This window comes from Rhinoraja longicauda, chromosome 5, assembly GCF_053455715.1.
Source record: "Rhinoraja longicauda isolate Sanriku21f chromosome 5, sRhiLon1.1, whole genome shotgun sequence".
NCBI lineage: Eukaryota > Metazoa > Chordata > Chondrichthyes > Rajiformes > Arhynchobatidae > Rhinoraja > Rhinoraja longicauda.
The window spans coordinates 78,537,253-78,556,349 of NC_135957.1; the positions used below are offsets into that span (position 1 = coordinate 78,537,253).

At 43.1% G+C, this 19,097-nt stretch overlaps 1 protein-coding gene across 1 annotated transcript in view; it reads right to left on the bottom strand.

Annotated features, from left to right (window-relative positions):
- Positions 1-19,097, bottom strand: part of cyb5r4 (cytochrome b5 reductase 4) — a 62,488-nt gene that overhangs the window by 22,894 nt on the left and 20,497 nt on the right. The window contains exons 7-13 of the mRNA XM_078399845.1: positions 18,042-18,093; positions 13,851-13,908; positions 11,111-11,204; positions 9,085-9,117; positions 7,144-7,266; positions 4,930-5,070; positions 2,605-2,754 (exon numbers count right to left, since the gene is read on the bottom strand). Of these exons, the coding sequence (XP_078255971.1) occupies positions 2,605-2,754; positions 4,930-5,070; positions 7,144-7,266; positions 9,085-9,117; positions 11,111-11,204; positions 13,851-13,908; positions 18,042-18,093 (651 nt within the window). The remainder of the gene's footprint in view (positions 1-2,604; positions 2,755-4,929; positions 5,071-7,143; positions 7,267-9,084; positions 9,118-11,110; positions 11,205-13,850; positions 13,909-18,041; positions 18,094-19,097) is intronic.

The window sequence follows — 19,097 nt, forward strand, 5'->3', positions numbered from 1 at the left end:
CACACACTAACATTATCCCCACACACTAACATTATCCCCACACACTAACATTATCCCCACACACTAACATTATCCCCACACACTAACATGATCCCCACACGAATCCCCACACACTAACATTATCCCCACACACTAACATGATCCCCACACGAATCCCCACACACTAACATTATCCCCACACGAATCCCCACACGAATCCCCACACACTAACATTATCCTACACACTCGGGTCAATTTACAATGTTACCGTCAATTAGCCTACAAACCTGTGCATCTTTGGAGTGTGGGAGGGAACAGAGCATCCAGAGAAAACCCACACAGGTCACGGGGAGAAGGTACAAATTTCATACAGGCAGCACCCATAGTCAAGATCGAATCCGTGTCTCTGGTGCTGCTGTGCCACCCCAGGGTGCTAAATTCTGTGGTGGCTGTTCCAGACAGGCAGGGAATGGGTAAATAAACTCTCCAAAGGGTTAATTAGTGTGCAGAATTTTCAAAACAGCCAATTTCTGCATAATCATCTAATAGCCATAATGAATTCTAAAGCATGCGCACATATTTTAAACCAGAACAGTCATTACATGGATTGATCTGAAGAACACTACATAAAACATCGTTTCTCTTTTATTAGTGCTTAATTAGACGATTGGCAAGGTGAATGTTAAATAAAAGATCAATGTAACACAGACAACACTAAGAGAATTTGATGCAAAATGCATCAGTTCTGAGAAGTTTAAAGAACACCTCAACTCCTGTAAGATCATGTTTGCTAAAAAAAACACTAATACCACTGATATTATATGGTTGACAAATTAAGTTCTAAAACATTTAATGAGTCAAGCTTCTTACCACAGAATGGAGCTAAACATGATTATTAATTATATGCTTAAACAACCCAATGGAATATCAAGGTCATAATTTGAAGTATTCCTTCATATCTACCCACGCTTTTCACTAAGCACACGCATGTTAAAAATTAGAATTTATGCAGAAGAAGAATGAGTCCATTAGGGTCTCGACCCGAAACGCACCCATTCCTTCTCTCCAGAGACGCTGCCTGTCCCGCTGAGTTACTCCAGCATTTTGTGTCTAACTTAGATATTTATCCAAGCGAGACAAGGCGGCACGGTAGCGCAGCGGTAGAGTTGCTGCTTTACAGCGAATGCAGCGCCGGAGACTCAGGTTCGATCCTGACTACGGGTGCTGCACTGTAAGGAGTTTGTACGTTCTCCCCGTGACCTGCGTGGGTTTTCTCCGAGATCTTCGGTTTCCTCCCACACTCCAAAGACGTACAGGTATGTAGGTTAATTGGCTGGGTAAATGTAAATGTAAAAATTGTCCATAGTGGGTGTAGGATAGTGTTAATGTACGGGGATCGCTGGGCGGCACGGACTTGGTGGGCCGAAAAGGCCTGTTTCCGGCTGTATATATATGATATGATATGATGATAATGCTATGTAATGCTTAAGGGCTAATAAAACTATTTCTCCACATTTAGAATATTCATAGGACTTCTCATTAGAAATGGAAATTGGTGAGAAACAAGGTCCTCGGTGAACCTTAACAAATATCTTTTTTTTTTAAATACAGTGTGGAAACAGGCCCTTTGACCAACAATCACCCCGACACTAGTTCTGTCCTACAAGCTAGAGACAATTTACAGAAGCCAATTAACTTATAAACCTGTGTCTTTGGAATGTGGGAGGAAACCGGAGCACATGGAGTAAACCCAGGTGGACAATGTGCAAACTCCATATCTCCAACTTTAGATAGTTCCTCTGTCCCTCTCTTCCCCTCCTCCTTCCCAGATCTCCCTCTATCTTCCTGTCTCCACCTATATCCTTCCTTTGTCCCGCCCCCCTGACATCAGGCTGAAGAAGGGTCTCGACCCGAAACGTCACCCATTCCTTCTCTCCTGAGATGCTGCCTGACCTGCTGAGTTACTCCAGCATTTTGTGAATAAATACCTTCGATTTGTACCTGCATCTGCAGTTATTTTCTTAAACACCATACAGACATCACCCGCAGTCAGGATTAAACTTGGGTCTCCGGCACTGTAAGGCAGTGACTCCATTGCTGAACCACTGGTCCTCATTAAAGGACCTTAAAGTGCAACCCATAAAAAGGATAAGTTATAGGAACAGAATGAGACCATTCAGCCCATGAAGTCAACTCGTCCATTCAATCATGGTTGATCATTTTATCCCTCACAACCCGATTCTCCTGTAAACCAGCTTCTGTAGTTCCTTATCTCTATATATATGTAAATTGTGTCACTTATGAGAGTTTTCTGCAGCAATTTGACAAAGGTATCTTCAGCAACAACTCCTGAACCAGTGACTTCCATTATGATTCTGACTAACAGACAGACTGAACACCAACACCTTCAGATTTCCCATCCAAGCACATAATGTTCTAACTCAAAAATACTTTTTATCAATGCTGGGTGCAAATCACAGAAACTGAGAAATAACAACATTGTCAACATCGTTGCCAGAGAGAACACGGCACTGAGAGAATGAAAACTTCTACACTTGCGCTGCATTACATTTGGAAGCACACACACACGGATCAGTAAACTAAAAACAAAATTTGTTCTCTTACCAATTTGAAGCTTGTCAAGAACAGGTGTCAACAATCCATTGGAATAAATTTTGACCATTAAATAGATATTTGTGCATGTCTGTTCCTCATCCATCGATTCTGGATTCAAGGATGGCAACACCGGGGTATATGGCCTGACTACTTCAACATCTGGAAGAAAAAGGGAACATGATGGTAGTAAAATGAAGATGCATCGTGGCTGACAAAATGATGACTGAGGGGTAGTACAGAAGCATTTAGATTTGTTTCTGCTTTATGACTGTTGATAAGCAGTGTTCCCGGCGAGCAGGGCCAAGCCCTCCAAGTAAGGCCCGGTAAGCCTGGTTGGACACGTTAGAGGCAGGAAACATGTTCCCAATGTTGGGGGAGTCCAGAACCAGGGGTCACAGTTTAAGAATAAGGGGTAGAACATGTAGGACTGAGATGAGGAAAAACTTTTTCACCCAGAGAGTTGTGAATCTGTGGAATTCTCTGCCACAGAAGGCAGTGGAGGTCAATTCACTGGATGTTTTCAAGAGAGAGTTAGGTATAGCTCTTAGGGCTAACAGAATCAAGGGATATGGGGAGAAATCAGGAATGGGGTACTGAATTTGGATGATCTTATGTACTGCCTAGGTGAGGCCTGCCGTACGATTTTACCGGGTTGTATGCAAAACAAAGCATTTCACTGTACCGAGGTACCCGTGACAATAAAGTTTCATTGAATTGAATCAAATACACCATGTATTCCAGTGCTAAGTCAGAAGGAGCAAGAAATTCTAGTTGCTTCATTGTGCTTGGGTAGTAATTCTCTAATTACCCTCTCTGTGGCGCTGGACCTTGGGAAAAGTCCTGTTAAATTCTTGGTTGTGACAGCTAACCCGGACCTAACCAATAAGGTGGTGTGGCATGGTGGCGCAGCAGTAGAGAAGCTGCCTTACAACGCCGCACGGAGAGAGTTTGTACCTTCTCCCCATGAGGTTGTGTGAGTGGGCGGATACATGGCAGATGCAGTTTAATGTGGATAAGTGTGAGGTTATTCACTTTGGAAGTAAGAATAGAAAGGCAGATTATTATCTGAATGGTGTCAAGTTAGGAGGAGGGGGAGTTCAACGAGATCTGGGTGTCCTAGTGTATCAGTCAATGAAAGGAAGCATGCAGGTACAGCAGGCAGTGAAGAAAGCCAATGGAATGTTGGCCTTCGTAACAAGAGGAGTTGAGTATAGGAGCAAAGAGGTCCTTCTACAGTTGTACCGGGCCCTGGTGAGACCGCACCTGGAGTACTGTGTGCAGTTTTGGTCTCCAAATTTGAGGAAGGATATTCTTGCTATGGAGGGCGTGCAGCGTAGGTTCACTAGGTTAATTCCCGGAATGGCGGGACTGTCGTATGTTGAAAGGCTGGAGCGATTGGGCTTGTATACACTGGAATTTAGAAGGATGAGGGGGGATCTTATTGAAACATATAAGATAATTAGGGGATTGGACACATTAGAGGCAGGAAACATGTTCCCAATGTTGGGGGAGTCCAGAACAAGGGGCCACAGTTTAAGAATAAGGGGTAGGCCATTTAGAACGGAGATGAGGAAGAACTTTTTCAGTCAGAGAGTGGTGAAGGTGTGGAATTCTCTGCCTCAGAAGGCAGTGGAGGCCAGTTCGTTGGATGCTTTCAAGAGAGAGCTGGATAGAGCTCTTAAGGATAGCGGAGTGAGGGGGTATGGGGAGAAGGCAGGAACGGGGTACTGATTGAGAGTGATCAGCCATGATCGCATTGAATGGCGGTGCTGGCTCGAAGGGCTGAATGGCCTCCTCCTGCACCTATTGTCTATTGACCTGCGTGGGTGTTCTCCAGTTTCCTCCCACACTCCAACGTCGTACAGGTTTGGAGGTTTATTGGCTTGCTAAAATTGTAAATGGTCCCTAGTGTGTGTAGGATAGTGTTAGTGTGCGGGGATCGCTGGTTGGAGCGGTCTCGGTGGGCCAAAATGTCTGTTTCCGCGCTGTATATCTAAACTAAACTTCCCAAAATACATCAATTTGCACTTGTCTGACTTAAATGCCATGTGCCATTCCTTTTCCCACTTTTCCAGTTGATCCAGATCCTGTTGTAACCTCAGTCATACACATAATTGTTTATATTTTACTTTTAAATTAAGTAGTTCGGGGAAGTGTGTAAAAGGAAACATAGAAAATAGGTGCAGGAGTAGGCCATTCGGCCCTTTCGAGCCAGCACTGCCATTCAATCTGATCATCCAAAATCAGTACCCCGCTCCGGCTTTTTCCCCATATCCCTCGATTCCCTTAACCCTACGAGCTAGATCTAACTTTCTCTTGAAAGGATTGTTGTACCTTGAATACGGCTTTTAAGATAAACGTGTTGCCCAACAGGTATAGTCAAATGACATCCAGGAGGTAGTTGAAAGCAGAACAGTCTGGTGTTATGCGAGACACCCTTCTTTGAAATCAGGTTGCATTTCCGGTAGAAAAGATCTGTGTTGGTGGCGAAAAAGGAAGAGGGGGAGGGTGGGGAAGAAAGTTTGTTATATTATGTGAAGATTACAAATACAAAATTTTATTAGCTCTAGTTTGATAAATAAAAGGGTGGCACGGTGGTGCAGTGGAGGAGCTGCTGCCTTACAATGCCAGAGATCCAGGTTCGATCCTGACTACAGGTGCCGTCTATATGGAGTTTGTATGTTCTTCCTGTAACCGTGTGGGTTTTCCCCGGTTGCTCCGGTTTCCTCCCACACTCCAAAAATTGGAGGTTAATTGGCTTTGGTAAAATTGTAAATTGTCCCAAGTGTGCGTGGGCTGGTGTTAGTGTACTACGGGGTGATCACTGCAGACTCGGCGCCGAAGGGCCTGTGTCTGCTCTGAATCTCTCAACGAAACAAAAAAAACTTAAACTTGAATTTTTTCTCCTCTAATTTGTTACTCATATTTTTGGCACATAAACCCATAGGTTGAGTGACTGTCTCTTCATAGACCTTATTTTCCTCCCAACATTTTGCCACAAATTACTATCTGGTCCTTTCCTTATTGTGGAAAGGTTTATTCAGTGTCACATCTATCAAGCTAAGAACACTGGTGTTCCAAAGGTGTCTATTATTACTTGCCACTTCTCTGGATTTTTTTTCCCCCCTGGTAAGAACAACTTAAGTAACTCCAGGAGCCTAAGCCTGGAATAGTCAGTTTGGAAAGCAAAATAATGGAATTTAATCCCAGCTGATTCTTTAGTAGGATAAGAAATGTTTAGAGGGATGTGGACCAAATGCAGGCAGGTGGGACTACCGTAGATGCGGCATCTTCATAAGTCATAGGAGCAGAATTTGGTCATTTGGCGCATCAAGTTTACTCCGCCATTCAATCAAGGCTGATCTATCTTTCCCTCTCAACCCCATTCTTCTACCTGCTCCCCATAACCCTGGACACCCTTACTGAGGGCAGCACAGTGACGCAGCGGTAGAGTTGCTGCCTTACAGCGCCAGAGACCCAGGTTTGATCCCGACTGCGGGTACTGTCTGTACGGAGTTTGTACGTTCTCCCCGTGACCACATGGGTTTTCTCAGAGATCTTCAGTTTCCTCCCACACTCCACAGACATACAGGTTTGTAAATTAGTTGGCTTGGTATAAATGTAAAATTGTCCCTAGTGTGTGTAGGATAGTGATAATGTGCGGGGATCGCTGGTCGGTATGGACTCGGTGGACCAGAGGGCCTGTTTTCACACTCTATCACCAAACTAAACTAAATTAATCAAGAATCTGTCAATCTCTGCTTTAAAAATACCCAATAACCTGGCCTCCACAGCCATCTGTGGCAATGAATTTCACAGATTCACCAAACTCTGGCCGAAGAAATTCCTCCTTATCTCCTTTCTAAAGTGATGTCCTTTTATTCTGAGGCTGTGCCCTCTGGTCCTAGACTCTCCCACTAGTGGAAACATCCTCTCGACAGCCACCCTCTCCAGGCCTTTCACTATTCGTTAAGTTTCAATGAGGTCCCCCCCTCATCCTTCCAAACTCCAGCGAGTACAGGCTCAGTGTATCAAACGCTCCTTATACGTTAACTCAATCATCCCCGAGATTATTCTTGTAAACCTACTCTGGACCCTCTCCAACGCCAGCACATCCCTCCTCAGATATGGAGCCGTAAACTGCTCACAATACTCCAAATGTGGTCAGACCAGTGCCTTGTAAAGCCTCAGCATTACATCCCACATCCCTGTTTTCATATTCTAGTCTTTCGTAGTAAATCTTGGTCGGCACAGGCAAGTTGGGCCAAAGGGCCTCTTTCCAAGCTGTATGACCTAACGACTCTAAGGACTGAAGACTTTGTCCCAAATTGAAACCAAAAGAAGGAAGCAAAGATCGATAAACTAGGATTAAATTAACTAGGTAATAAAGCTACCCGTGAGGCCTTAAAAAACATCTCCTCCCTGGAGTATTGGTTGTATAGAGATTACAGGACGCAGAACCTAAACATTATACTTTTTATTCATCTCACAAAGTTTAAAAGAATTTAAATTGATCAACTCATAATTCATATAACAGCTAATACATACCCCTGTTTGTATTCTTTTTGTACGAGTCGTGATCTTCTCGAGGTTGTCCAAGATCACTCCATACCGTATTATTTAGTTTTTTCAAGTGCAGTTCAATTTTCCCCACTTTGCAGCTACAAAGTACTAAATGGATGAATTAGAATTTACATCTATTACATCAAGGCGCACTGGAAATGATACTAAAGAACGCAGAATAGCATACAAGTTGAAATTAAATTCATTATTTAGTCTTTTTCAGTCAGAGAGTGGTGAAGGTGTGGAATTCTCTGCCTCAGAAGGCAGTGGAGGCCAGTTCGTTGGATGCTTTCAAGAGAGAGCTGGATAGAGCTCTTAAGGATAGCGGAGTGAGGGGGTATGGGGAGAAGGCAGGAACGGGGTACTGATTGAGAGTGATCAGCCATGATCGCATTGAATGGCGGTGCTGGCTCGAAGGGCTGAATGGCCTACTCCTGCACCTATTGTCTATTGTCTATTATGCGGTTTTAAGTTATGACTAGACTTTTAGAATATAGAACAGTACAGCAAAAGAACAGGCCCTTCGGCCCACAACATCTGTGCCGAACATGATGGCAAGTCCATCATTTATCTACTTGTACATAACCCATATCCCTCCGTTCCCTGTATATCCATATGCCCTTCAAACAGACTTTTAAAGGCAACCAATGTATCTGCTTTCCAGGCACTCATCACCCTCTGTGTACAAAACGTTCCCCACACATCCGATTTAAACCTTTGCCCCTCTTACCTTAAAGCTATGCCCCCCCTAGCATTTGATTTTTCCATCCTGGGAAAATAATTCTGACTGTCCACCCTATCTATGCGTTTGATCATTTAATATACTTCTATCAGGTCTCCCTGCAGCCTCCGGCATTCCAGATAAAGAAATCCAACCTCTACCTGCACCTAATACCCCTAATTCAGGCATCATTCTGGTAAACCACCCCAGCATCTTTTCCAAAGCTTCTACGTTCTAAGGCGTGTGCGGTTTTGATCTCCTAATTTGAGGAAGGACATTCTTGCTATTGAGGGAGTGCAGCGTAGGTTCACCAGGTTAATTCCTGGGATGGCGGCACTGACATATGATGAAAGAATGGATCGACTGGGCTTGTATTCACTGGAATTTAGATGAGGGGATCTTATAGAAACATATACAATTCTTAAGGGATTGGACAGGCTAGATGTAGGAAAAATGTTCCTGATGTTGGGGGAAGTCCAGAACCAGGGGTCACAGTGTCAGAATAAGGGGTAGGCCATTTAGGACTGAGATGAGGAAACACTTTTTCACCCAGAGAGTTGTGAATCCGTGGAATTCTCTGGCACAGAAGGCAGTGGAGGCCAATTCACTGGATATATTCAAGAGAGAGTTAGACATAGCTCTTAGGGCTAACAGAATCAAGGGATATGGGGAAAAAGCAGGAACGGGGTACTGATTTTGGATGATCAGCCATGATCATATTGAATGGCGGTGCTGGCTCGAAGGGCCGAATGGCCTATTCCTGCATCTATTTTCTATGTTTCTATGTTCTTTCTGTAGTGGGGTGACCATAACTGCACATATACCCCAAATGTAGCAAGCTAATGTCCTGAATGTTACACTCAATGTCCTGACGTAAGAAAGCAACAATAACATATGCCTTCTATTAATGATCATTAAGATGACAGTGAATTTTTACTCGATTATTGGATTTGTGCTATGGACAGGAGATTGCTAGCCAAAGCTATACGATAATATGAATTATAGAAAACTTTTTTTCCCATATCTTAGTGCAACTATTTTCTGGGTTATTAAATGGAAATGAGCTCAGAAATGAATACACTATTTTTTTGTCTTTGGGAACAAATGCAAAAGAAAAACTATTAATGGAAATTGATTTGAAAGTATGAATAATGTTGATATAACCAATCATTTCTTAAAAACAAAGCTGCTGAAATTCCACATACCAGATACCACCTCTTGTACTTCATGACTCAGTTCTATATATAAGAAAATTGGAATATCTTGTTAGTCAAACAAAAATCAATACAAAGAGAATACACAACTAAAGTCAAAGTGAATCTATAAGCCTGACAAATTTACAGTGAGAAAATCCCCCCCCTTCACACGAATAACAGGTGGCTATTATCTGGTTTGCAGATTTGCTGTGAGAAACTGTGGGATTGGATAAGGGTCCTGACCCGAAACATCACCGATCAATGGGTCTGAAGAAGGGTCCCAACACGAAACATGTTCTCCAGCCAACAATGGGCCACCATGGGGTCCACCCTTCCTTGGTCATCTGTCGCTGGCCCTTCTTTCTTCTGGCCCTTTCTCCCTACCTCCAGTTCCCTCCCCTTTACTTTCAGTCCGAAGAAGGGTCCCGGCCCAAAACATCACCCATCCTTTATCTCCAGAGATGCTGTCTGACCCAGAGTTACTCCAACACCTTGTGTCTTTCTCCAGAGATGCTGTCAAACTCTCTGAGGTATTTCAGCACTTGGTGGCTCTCAGAAAATTTCTCCTCACACCAAGAGTGTACAGTTCAGTTATGGCCCATTAACCTGTTCGGTGCCACCACCGAGTATACTCGGGTCATGGTCAATAGTGAAAAGAAAACAGGTTAATGCAGGCCAAGAGGTAAATGGAGAACTTATCTGTCGGTAGGAACAGATGAAAGGCTCAGTTAGGCAGGTGTCTTTTTTAGGTTATGATGGAGCAGTGGTCATGTGCATAGTGAAAGTCTGCTAATGAAGGTCTGTTAATGGAACCATGTTCACAACCATGTATGTGCCAATCACTAAGGCACCAAAATACCATTTGAGTCATTAAATGCCTGAATTACTTTATATGAACATGCACTAAATATGTAGAAAACTCCCAAACAATCACACCAGATGTAACCACTTGTTTTTGTTAAAATTCATTGCGCAAACCTCAAAAACATTAAAGGGCCTGTCCCACTTTAGGCGATTTTAAGGCGACTGCCGGCGACTGTCAAAGTTGTAGCAGATCGCCGAACTTTTCTTTTATCCGATGACAATGACCACGACAATGCTGAGACAGGTCGAGATTACAGCGTCTTCGGAAACATCGCAAAATTCTCACGCTGTCAATGCTTGTCCGGGGTCCTAATTTTCGCTGAAATCACTGACAAGTCGGTAAGTACTTGAGAGTTTTAAACTATAACATCTTGAATGGGTTACTTAAAAACCAAGCTTCACGGTAACAAGGCATAAACTGGATTTACTTCCAGTTTATTAATAGCTGTACTAAAAAAAATAATTAAAAAGTGGTTAAGTGGATTTTTGTGAAAAGTGTGTGGGCATTCTTTGAAAATGTATGGGAGATGCATATCTGGTTTCTGGGTTGCATATCTGGGTTGGGAGCCCACTTTACATGTAATGGCTGATGGCCATAAACATCACGAAATTCCTACGCTTACCTGACCGTCAAACTGTCGCCTCCAATCTACCTGTCAAATGTCCTGACGGTAAATAAATTGGTTAAACACAAGCATTTTATGGTATTTTAATATTATGTGCTTCTAAATGCATCTAAGAGAACCTAGCAAACCTGGGGACAGCAGGCGACAGCGCCCGCAATAAGCAACAATACCTGGCGACAAGCCAGCTGTCGCCGAGAAATGTCACTCTGGATGATTTCTCAGCGACGCGCCGAGATCCACTACGATTCTTGGAAGACTCCTCACGATCATTCCCGCGACACCCGGCGAACTGTCGGCGACAGCATAGTCGCCGGCAGTCGCCTTAAAATCGCCTAAGTGGGACAGGCCCTTAAGTCTAAATATTTCTATGCCACCTATTTACTGTGCACTTCCCTATTTAACTGAAACCATTACAGCAGGCTAATATTCAGGAATATCCAATCAAAACATTTTCAAGAGCAAATCTCAACAATGATTTACATTCAGAATGAAAATTTATATTTTGAATTGTTTCATTCAACAATGCTACTCAAACTCCTACATACCCATTTGAAGGATATAAGAATATTCTTGTTGACGAACTTCTGTTCTTAGAACACCACCTTCCAAGTCTACAATCACGGAGTCTGAGTTGATGTCCTTCAAAAGAATTTTGCACAAATCAAGAATTGTCTTTGACCATAAAATATAGAAGCACAATTCGGTCACTTGGCTCATAGAGATTGCTCCCCCATTCGATCAGGGCTGATCTATTTTGCCTTCTAAACCCCATTCTCCTACCTTCTCCCCATAAACTTTGACGCCATTACTAATCCTGAACCTATCAACCTCCTCTTTAAAAATATCTAAAGACTTGGTCTCCACTGCTGTCTGGGGCGGCACGGTGGCGCAGCGGTAGAGTTACTGCCTTACAGAGAATGCAGCGCCGGAGACTCAGGTTCGATCCTGACTACGGGCGCCGTCTGTACGGAGTTTGTACGTTCTTCCCGTGACCTGCGTGGGTTTTCTCCTAGATCTTCGGTTTCCTCCCACACTCCACAGACGTACAGGTATGTAGGTTAATTGGCTGGGCAAATGTAAAAGAAATTGTCCCTAGTGGGTGTAGGATAGTGTTAGTGTGCGGGGATCGCTGGGCGGCGCGGACCCGGTGGGCCGAAGGGCCTGTTTCTGCGCTGTATCTCTAAATCTAAATCTAAAAAAAAAAATTCTGGAGATTCAGCACCGTCTGGCTGAAGAAATTCCTCCTCGTCTCCATCCAAAGGTATATCCTTTTATTCTGAGGCCTTGCCCTCTGGTCGTAGAATCTCCTACTACTGGAAACATCTTCTCCACATCCAATCTTAGTTTAGTTTAGTTATACAGTGTGGAGAGAGGCCCTTCAGCCCATCAGGTTCGCACCGACCAGTGATCCCTGCATATTATCCCACACACTAGGGACAATTTACAATTTAACCAAACCAATTAGCCAACAAACCGATACGTCTCAGGAGCATGGGAGGAAACCGGAGTACCCGGAGAAAACCCACGCAGGGGAACGTACAAACTCCTCACGGGGAGAACGTACAAACTCCTAAACAAACATGCACACTCTATCTGAGCCTTTCATTAAAAAGGTTCAGACCAAAAATTTATATAATTGGTTTATAGACACCAAACATAATTAATCAATTTTCATTCTGATATCATTTCAATTTTTAGTACCAATTCTGTCATAAGAGTAGTCACACCAAATCCATCCCTTTCATTTGAATAATGATATTTATTTTAAAATCTAGTAAATGAATTACCCATTACTTTTAAAAGCAGCACATGGTAACATTTTAATTTATGAGGGAATAGATGTCACCGGAGATTGTATAATGTCACGCTGAACCAATTTGAAAATTGGATAGGGTACTTCCATCTGTGACACACATTAACACATCTCACCTATTCCTGTATCAGGTGCACATCAAATTCCACCATTAATAGTGGAACACCCACACTATATAAAGTGAAGAGAAATGTACACAAATGACCATTACTGAACAGTGTCATTAGAACTCGGAGCAGTCCCTTATAATCTACTGACCTGAGACCCAGGACAACTTAGGGGTTGCACAGTGGCGCAGCGGCAGAGTTGCTGCCATACAGCGCCTTTGACCCGGGTTCCATCCTGATATCTGTACAGAGTTTGTACGTTCTCCCTAGTGACTGCATAGGTCTCCTCTGACATCCCAAGGACGAGTGGGCTTGTAGGTTTCTTGGCGCCTGTAAAATTGCCCCTAGTGTGTAGGGAGTGAATGTGAAAGAGGGACAATGTCGAATTAGTGTGAAGGGTGATCGATGGTCAGCATGAACTCAGTGGGCTTGTTTTCATGCTCCATCTCTAAACTCGAGACACATCATGTCGGGATTTCCCCAAAACATTGATTGTATTGACACCAAATGGCAAATGATATGCTTCAAGAGTCTAGATTTTAAGCCAATGAAGTCCACAATCATTTCGCCATCAACATTTCCTCATGTAGTTCATCTGAAGCCATCAAAACTGACAATTTTTTGGCATAAGTATTTTTGCCAAAAGATAAACAATGCCAAAATCGCTTGTACTCGCTGGAATTTAGAAGATTGAGGGGGGATCTTATAGAAACTTATAAAATTCTTAAGGGGTTGGACAGGCTAGATGCAGGAAGATTGTTCCCGATGATGGGAAAGTCCAGAACAAGGGGTCACAGTTTAAGGATAAGGGGGAAGTCTTTTAGGACCGAGATGAGAAAGTTTTTTTTCACACAGAGAGTGGTGAATCTGTGGAATTCTCTGCCACAGAAGGTAGTTGAGGCCAGTTCATTGGCTATATTTAAGAGGGAGTTAGATGTGGCCCTTGTGGCTAAAGGGATCAGGGGGTATGGAGAGAAGGCAGGTACGGGATATTGAGCTGGATGCTCAGCCATGATCATATTGAATGGCGGTGGCAGGCTCGAAGGGCCGAATGGCCTACTCCTGCACCTATTTTCTATGTTTCTAATAACATGGACTGGCATAATATACCAAAAACTGTGATGAAAACTGTTCAAAGAATTTTAAAAGGCTTAGTTACTTCATTAAATATTTAAAAAGCTTTTCAAATGTTATGTTAAACAATAAAATAACCACTGGTCTTTAATGTCAAATTAAATTGATTTTCTGAATTATTCATCAAAGTTATAGCTGCATCATGCCTTTCATCCTACAGTTTACTCAAGTCTGTACCATGGTATCGTTGCAAAGGAAATTCTCCAACTGGTTTTATTCTGGAGCACATACCTTTTGTCTGGTGTATATAACAACTGTGATCGTATCCTCTGTCTGAAACCATTCATATCTGGTAAAATTGTTTCAAAAAAAAAAAAAAAAATCGAGTTGGATGACAATGACCTTTGAATTCCAGTTTAAAAAAACATTTTAAAGGTCAAACGAACATTAATGTACAATGCCAATCAGTCTCAAAGAATAAACAATCATGCTAAATCAGAAACTAGGACATTTTATCAAGAGCAAAAAACAGAGGAGTAATCTCCAGGGTACTAAACGTTAAAACAGTAGTGTAGCAAGGAAATGGAAAGGTTGTTGATGTTAAGGTGAAAATCGTCTCATCCAGGACCTAGGTGCCTTCTTTTCGATTGTATCTGTGTGATCGAGGAAAGATGGGTGCACACTACCAGACTCAAGAGCAGATTTTTCCTCTTTATTACCAGGCTTCTGAACTGCCCTTCCATAAGCCAGGTTACTGTCTGGTGGACCTCCACCCCATTGTGGACATTGGACTTTGTCAATGTAACTGATGCGCTACAATGTTGAGCAATATATTCTGTACTCTGCATCTCGCCCATTGCTCTACCTATTATATTTGAGTTTGGCTTGATTGTATTTATCAAAGCCGCCACAGCCAGACATAAAAACAGCTTCTTTCCACGAGCAGTAGCTCTACTCAACATGGAAACTGGCCCTTCGACCCATCGATTCTGCGCCGACCAGCAATCCCCGTACATTGGCATTATCCTACACACCAGGAACAATTTAACTCAGCCGATCAGCCTCTAAACCTGTTGGCTTTGGAGCCCGGGAGGAAACCAGAGCATCCGGAGAAAACCCACCCAGGTCAAGGGGAAAACGCACAAACTCTGTACAGACAGCACCCATAGTCAGGATCGAACCCGAGTCTCTGGCACTGTAAGGCAGCAACTCTACCGCTGTGTCACAGTGCTGCACCGTAAGATGTAGCAAGATGAGTAAGATTACAAAAATCAATCACCCCTTCCTCCTCCCATCCTTTCCCCCAAACCACCCCAATCTCCTCTATGTTTCATGCTGACAAGGGAATGCACCTAACATTATCAAGGACCATTCACACACACACTGGTCATTCTCACTTCTTCCCGCACCCGTCAGGCAAAAGATACAAAATCTTGAAAGCTCAAACCACAAGACCCAAGAACAGCTTCTTCTCCGCTGTTATCAAACTACTCAATAGACCTATTCATAATGGTTCACTGCTGATCTTCCAATCTACCTCATTGTGGCTCTCGCACTTTTGTTTTAAATCAGCACTTTCTCTGTAGCTGTATCACTGCAAATCTGCAAAACTATATTCTGTACTCTGGTTACTTTCCCCGTGCAGTCGTTGTTGGATGAGTGCACAGTTCTATTGTATTAATGTGCGGTATGGTTTGACTGGATAGGAGGCAAACAACAGTTTTCACTGTATTTCAGTACACATGGCAATAATAAACCAATTTTAATACCAAGAAGATGAAGGCGTGGATGGTCATGTGATAGAGGAATTAGGCCATTTGGCCCATCAAGTCTACTCCGCCATTGACGGCCTCCAAAGCCTTCTGTGGTAAAGAATTCCACAGAATCACCACCCTCTGACTACCAAAATTCCTCCTCATCTCCTTCCTAAAACAATGTCCTTTAATTCTGAGGATATGACCTCTAGTCCTAGACTCTCCCACTAGTGGAAACATCCTCTCCACATCCACTCTATCCAAGCCTTTCACTATTCGGTAAGTTGTAATGAGGTCCCCCCTCATTCTTCTAAACTCTAGTGAGTACAGGTTAGCCTAATCTTCCTGGGATCATTTTTGTAAACCTTCTCTGGACCGTCTTCAGAGCCACCACATCCTTTCCCAAATATGGAAAAATGGATCAATTGTAATCATGTATTGTCTTTCTGCTCACTGGTTAGCATGCAACAAAAGCTTTTCACTGTACCTCGGTACACGTAACAATAAACTAAAGATAGTGCCCAATATTGCTCACAATATTCCAAATGCGGCCTGACCAGCGCCTTATGGATCCTCAGCATTACAGTGCATCCAGAAAGTATTCAGACCCCTTCACTTTTTCCACATTTTGTTACCTTACAGCCTTATTTTAAAATGGATTACATTCTTTTTTTTTACCATCAATCTAGGTGTTTAAAAATTTTAGCAAAGTAATTAAAAAGAAATAACTGAAATATCACATTTACATAAGTATTCAGACCCTTTGCTATGACACTCAAAATTGAGCTTAGGTTCATCCTGTTTCCATTGATTATCCTTGAGCTGTTTCTACAACTTGATTGGAGTCCACCAGTGGTAAATTAAATTGATTAGACATGATTTTGAAAGGCACACACCTGTCTATATAAGGTCCCACAGTTGACAGTGCATGTTAGAGCAAAAACCAAGCCATGAAGACGAAGGCCTCTGAGACAGGATTGTGTCGAGACACTGATCTGCGGAAGGGTATAAAACAATTTCTGCAGCATTGCAGGTCCCAAAGAGCACAGTGGCCTCCGTTATTCTTAAATGGAAGAACTTTGGAACCACTAGGACTCTTCATAGAGCTGGCTGCCCAGCCAAACTGAACAATCGGGGGAGGAGAAGGTCAGGGAAATGACCAAGAACCCGATGGTCACACTGACAGAGCTAAAGAGTTTCTCTGTGAAGATGGGGGAACCTTCCGGAAGGACAACTATATCTGCAGCACTCTACCAATCAGGCCTTTATGGTAGAGTGGCCAGATGGAAGCCACTCCTCAGTAAAAGGCACATGACAGCCCGCTTAGAGTTTGCCAAAAGGCACCTAAAGGACTCTCAGACCATGAAAAACAAGATTCTCTGGTATGATGAAACCAAGATTGAACTCTTTGGCCTGAATGCCAAGCGTCACGTCTGGAGGAAACCAGGCACCGCTCAACACGTGGCCAATACCATACCTACGGTGAAGCATGGTGGTGGCAGCATCATGCTGCGGGGATGTTTCTCAGCGGCATGAACTGGGGGACTAGTCAGGATCTAAGGAAAGATGACGGAGCAAAGAACAGACAGATCCTTGATGAAAACCTGCTCCAGAGCGTTCTGGACCTCAGACTGGGGCGGAGGTTCACCTTCCAACAGGACAACGACCCTAAGCACACAGTCAAGACAATGCAGGAGTGGCTTCGTGACAAGTCTGTGAATGTCCTTGAGTGGCCCAGCCAGAGCCCGGACTTGAACCCGATCGAACATCTCTGGAGGGATCTGAAAATAGCTGTGCATCGATGCTCCCCATCCAACCTGACAGAGCTTGAGAGGATCTGCAGAGAAGAATGGGAGAAATTACCCAAATACTGGAGTGCCAAGCTTGTGCCAAGAACACTTGAGGCTGAAATCGCTGCCAAAGGTGCCTCAACAAAGTACTGAGTAAAGGGTCTGAATACTTATGTAAATGTGACATTTCAGTTATTTTTTCATTACTTTGCAAAAATTTCTAAACACCTGTTTTTGCTTTTTTATTATGGGGTATTGTGTCTAGATTGATACAAAAAAAGAATTTAATCCATTTTAAAATAAGGCTGTAACGTAACAAAATGTGGAAAAAGTGAAGGTGTCTGAATACTTTCTGAATGCACTGTACACCCCTGTTTTTGTATTCTAGCCATCTTGAAATAAATATGGTGCTGGTAAAGCTCCAGGGAAAAAAAGACAAGAGGACTCTTTTAAGTGCAAAAAAGTATCTCAATGCATGATGGAAAAAAACAATGCAAAGTGCAAAATTATTTGTCAGTGGTTGGAAACTCAATCACATATGTCTGAAGTTTATCTGCAAATCAACAATAATTATATTTCAATTGAGATCTTCCATTAAAACTGTGAAATCACAGGGGCAACAGTTGCTGAAAAAATCAGTAGCATTTCAAAGCAATCACTGAGAAAATACAAATCGAAGGGAGACACAAAATGCTGGAGTAACTCAGCGGGTCAGGCAGCATCTCGGGAGAGAAGGAATGGGTGACGTTTCAGGTCGAGACCCTTCTTCAGACTGATCCATATCAGTCTGAAGAAGGGTCTCGACCCGAAACGCCACCCATTCCTTCTCTCCCGAGATGCTGCCTGACCCGCTGAGTTACTCCAGCATTTTGTGTCTCCCTTCGATTTAAACCAGCATCTGCAGTTTTTTTCCCCTAGAAAATACACATGATCTTTACCGTGGGGAAATATCTTGAGGTTGTGTTTGAGATCCACCTGGAACAGCTAATCCTGTTAAAAAAATAGTGAAAGTTACCACAATGTCATCTATACAAATAATTAAGAACAAAAAAACATCTTCTTGGCACATTGTGCTCTAGATTCTACAAAGTCTCACATTTCCTCAGTGGACCAAGTTTCTATACAATTCTCGTGCCCCATTTTCCTGTATAAGATAATCACATCACGACCAGATAGCTGCATTACATGCTACTCTATGAAAGAACAGTGCAGCAAAGGAACAGGCCCTTTGGCCCACCATATCCATGCCAAACATGAGGCTGTTAAACTAATCTTTGCCTGCACATGATCCATATCCCTCCATTTCCGACATAGCCTTGTGTCTATCTAAAAGACTCTTAAATGCACCTACTGTATCTCCCTCCCTGCCACAACTTCTACTTATAGCTAATATCCTCTAATCCAGCCAGCAATCTGGCAAAACTCCTCTGCACACTCTAAATTGCTTCCACATTCTTCCTGTAATGGGACAACCAGAACTGAACACAATACTTCAAATACAGTCTAACCTCTGTCCTATAAAGCTGCAACTTGACTTTTTACTCTTATACTCCATGCCCCGACCATGAAGGTATTGCAAAGGATAGCTGATGTTGCACCGGAAAGAAATCCTTCCCGTACCAACTCATGATCTCGTGTGGAAGTCCCAAAACTGTTGAAGTTACTTTATTTATTAAAGACATTTCATAAAGTCACAAGCGGGCACCTTCCATGGCACAAAACCATTTCCAACACTGCTACGCCCTCTGTTGCGTCTCTTGGGTTCTGCCGCGAGTTCCAATACCCACCGCTATCTCCACTACGCCCTGGCCCTGACGCACTTATCGTCAACACATCGTTCCCTCACCTTTGTGATCTGTTGCTCGCAGAGTCCAAAAGACGCCTGCCAATATCTATCACTTAACATATTAACCGAAGGTATTTATTCACAAAATGCTGGAGTAACTCAGCAGGTCAGGCAGCCTCTCAGGAGAGAAGGAATGGATGATGTTTCG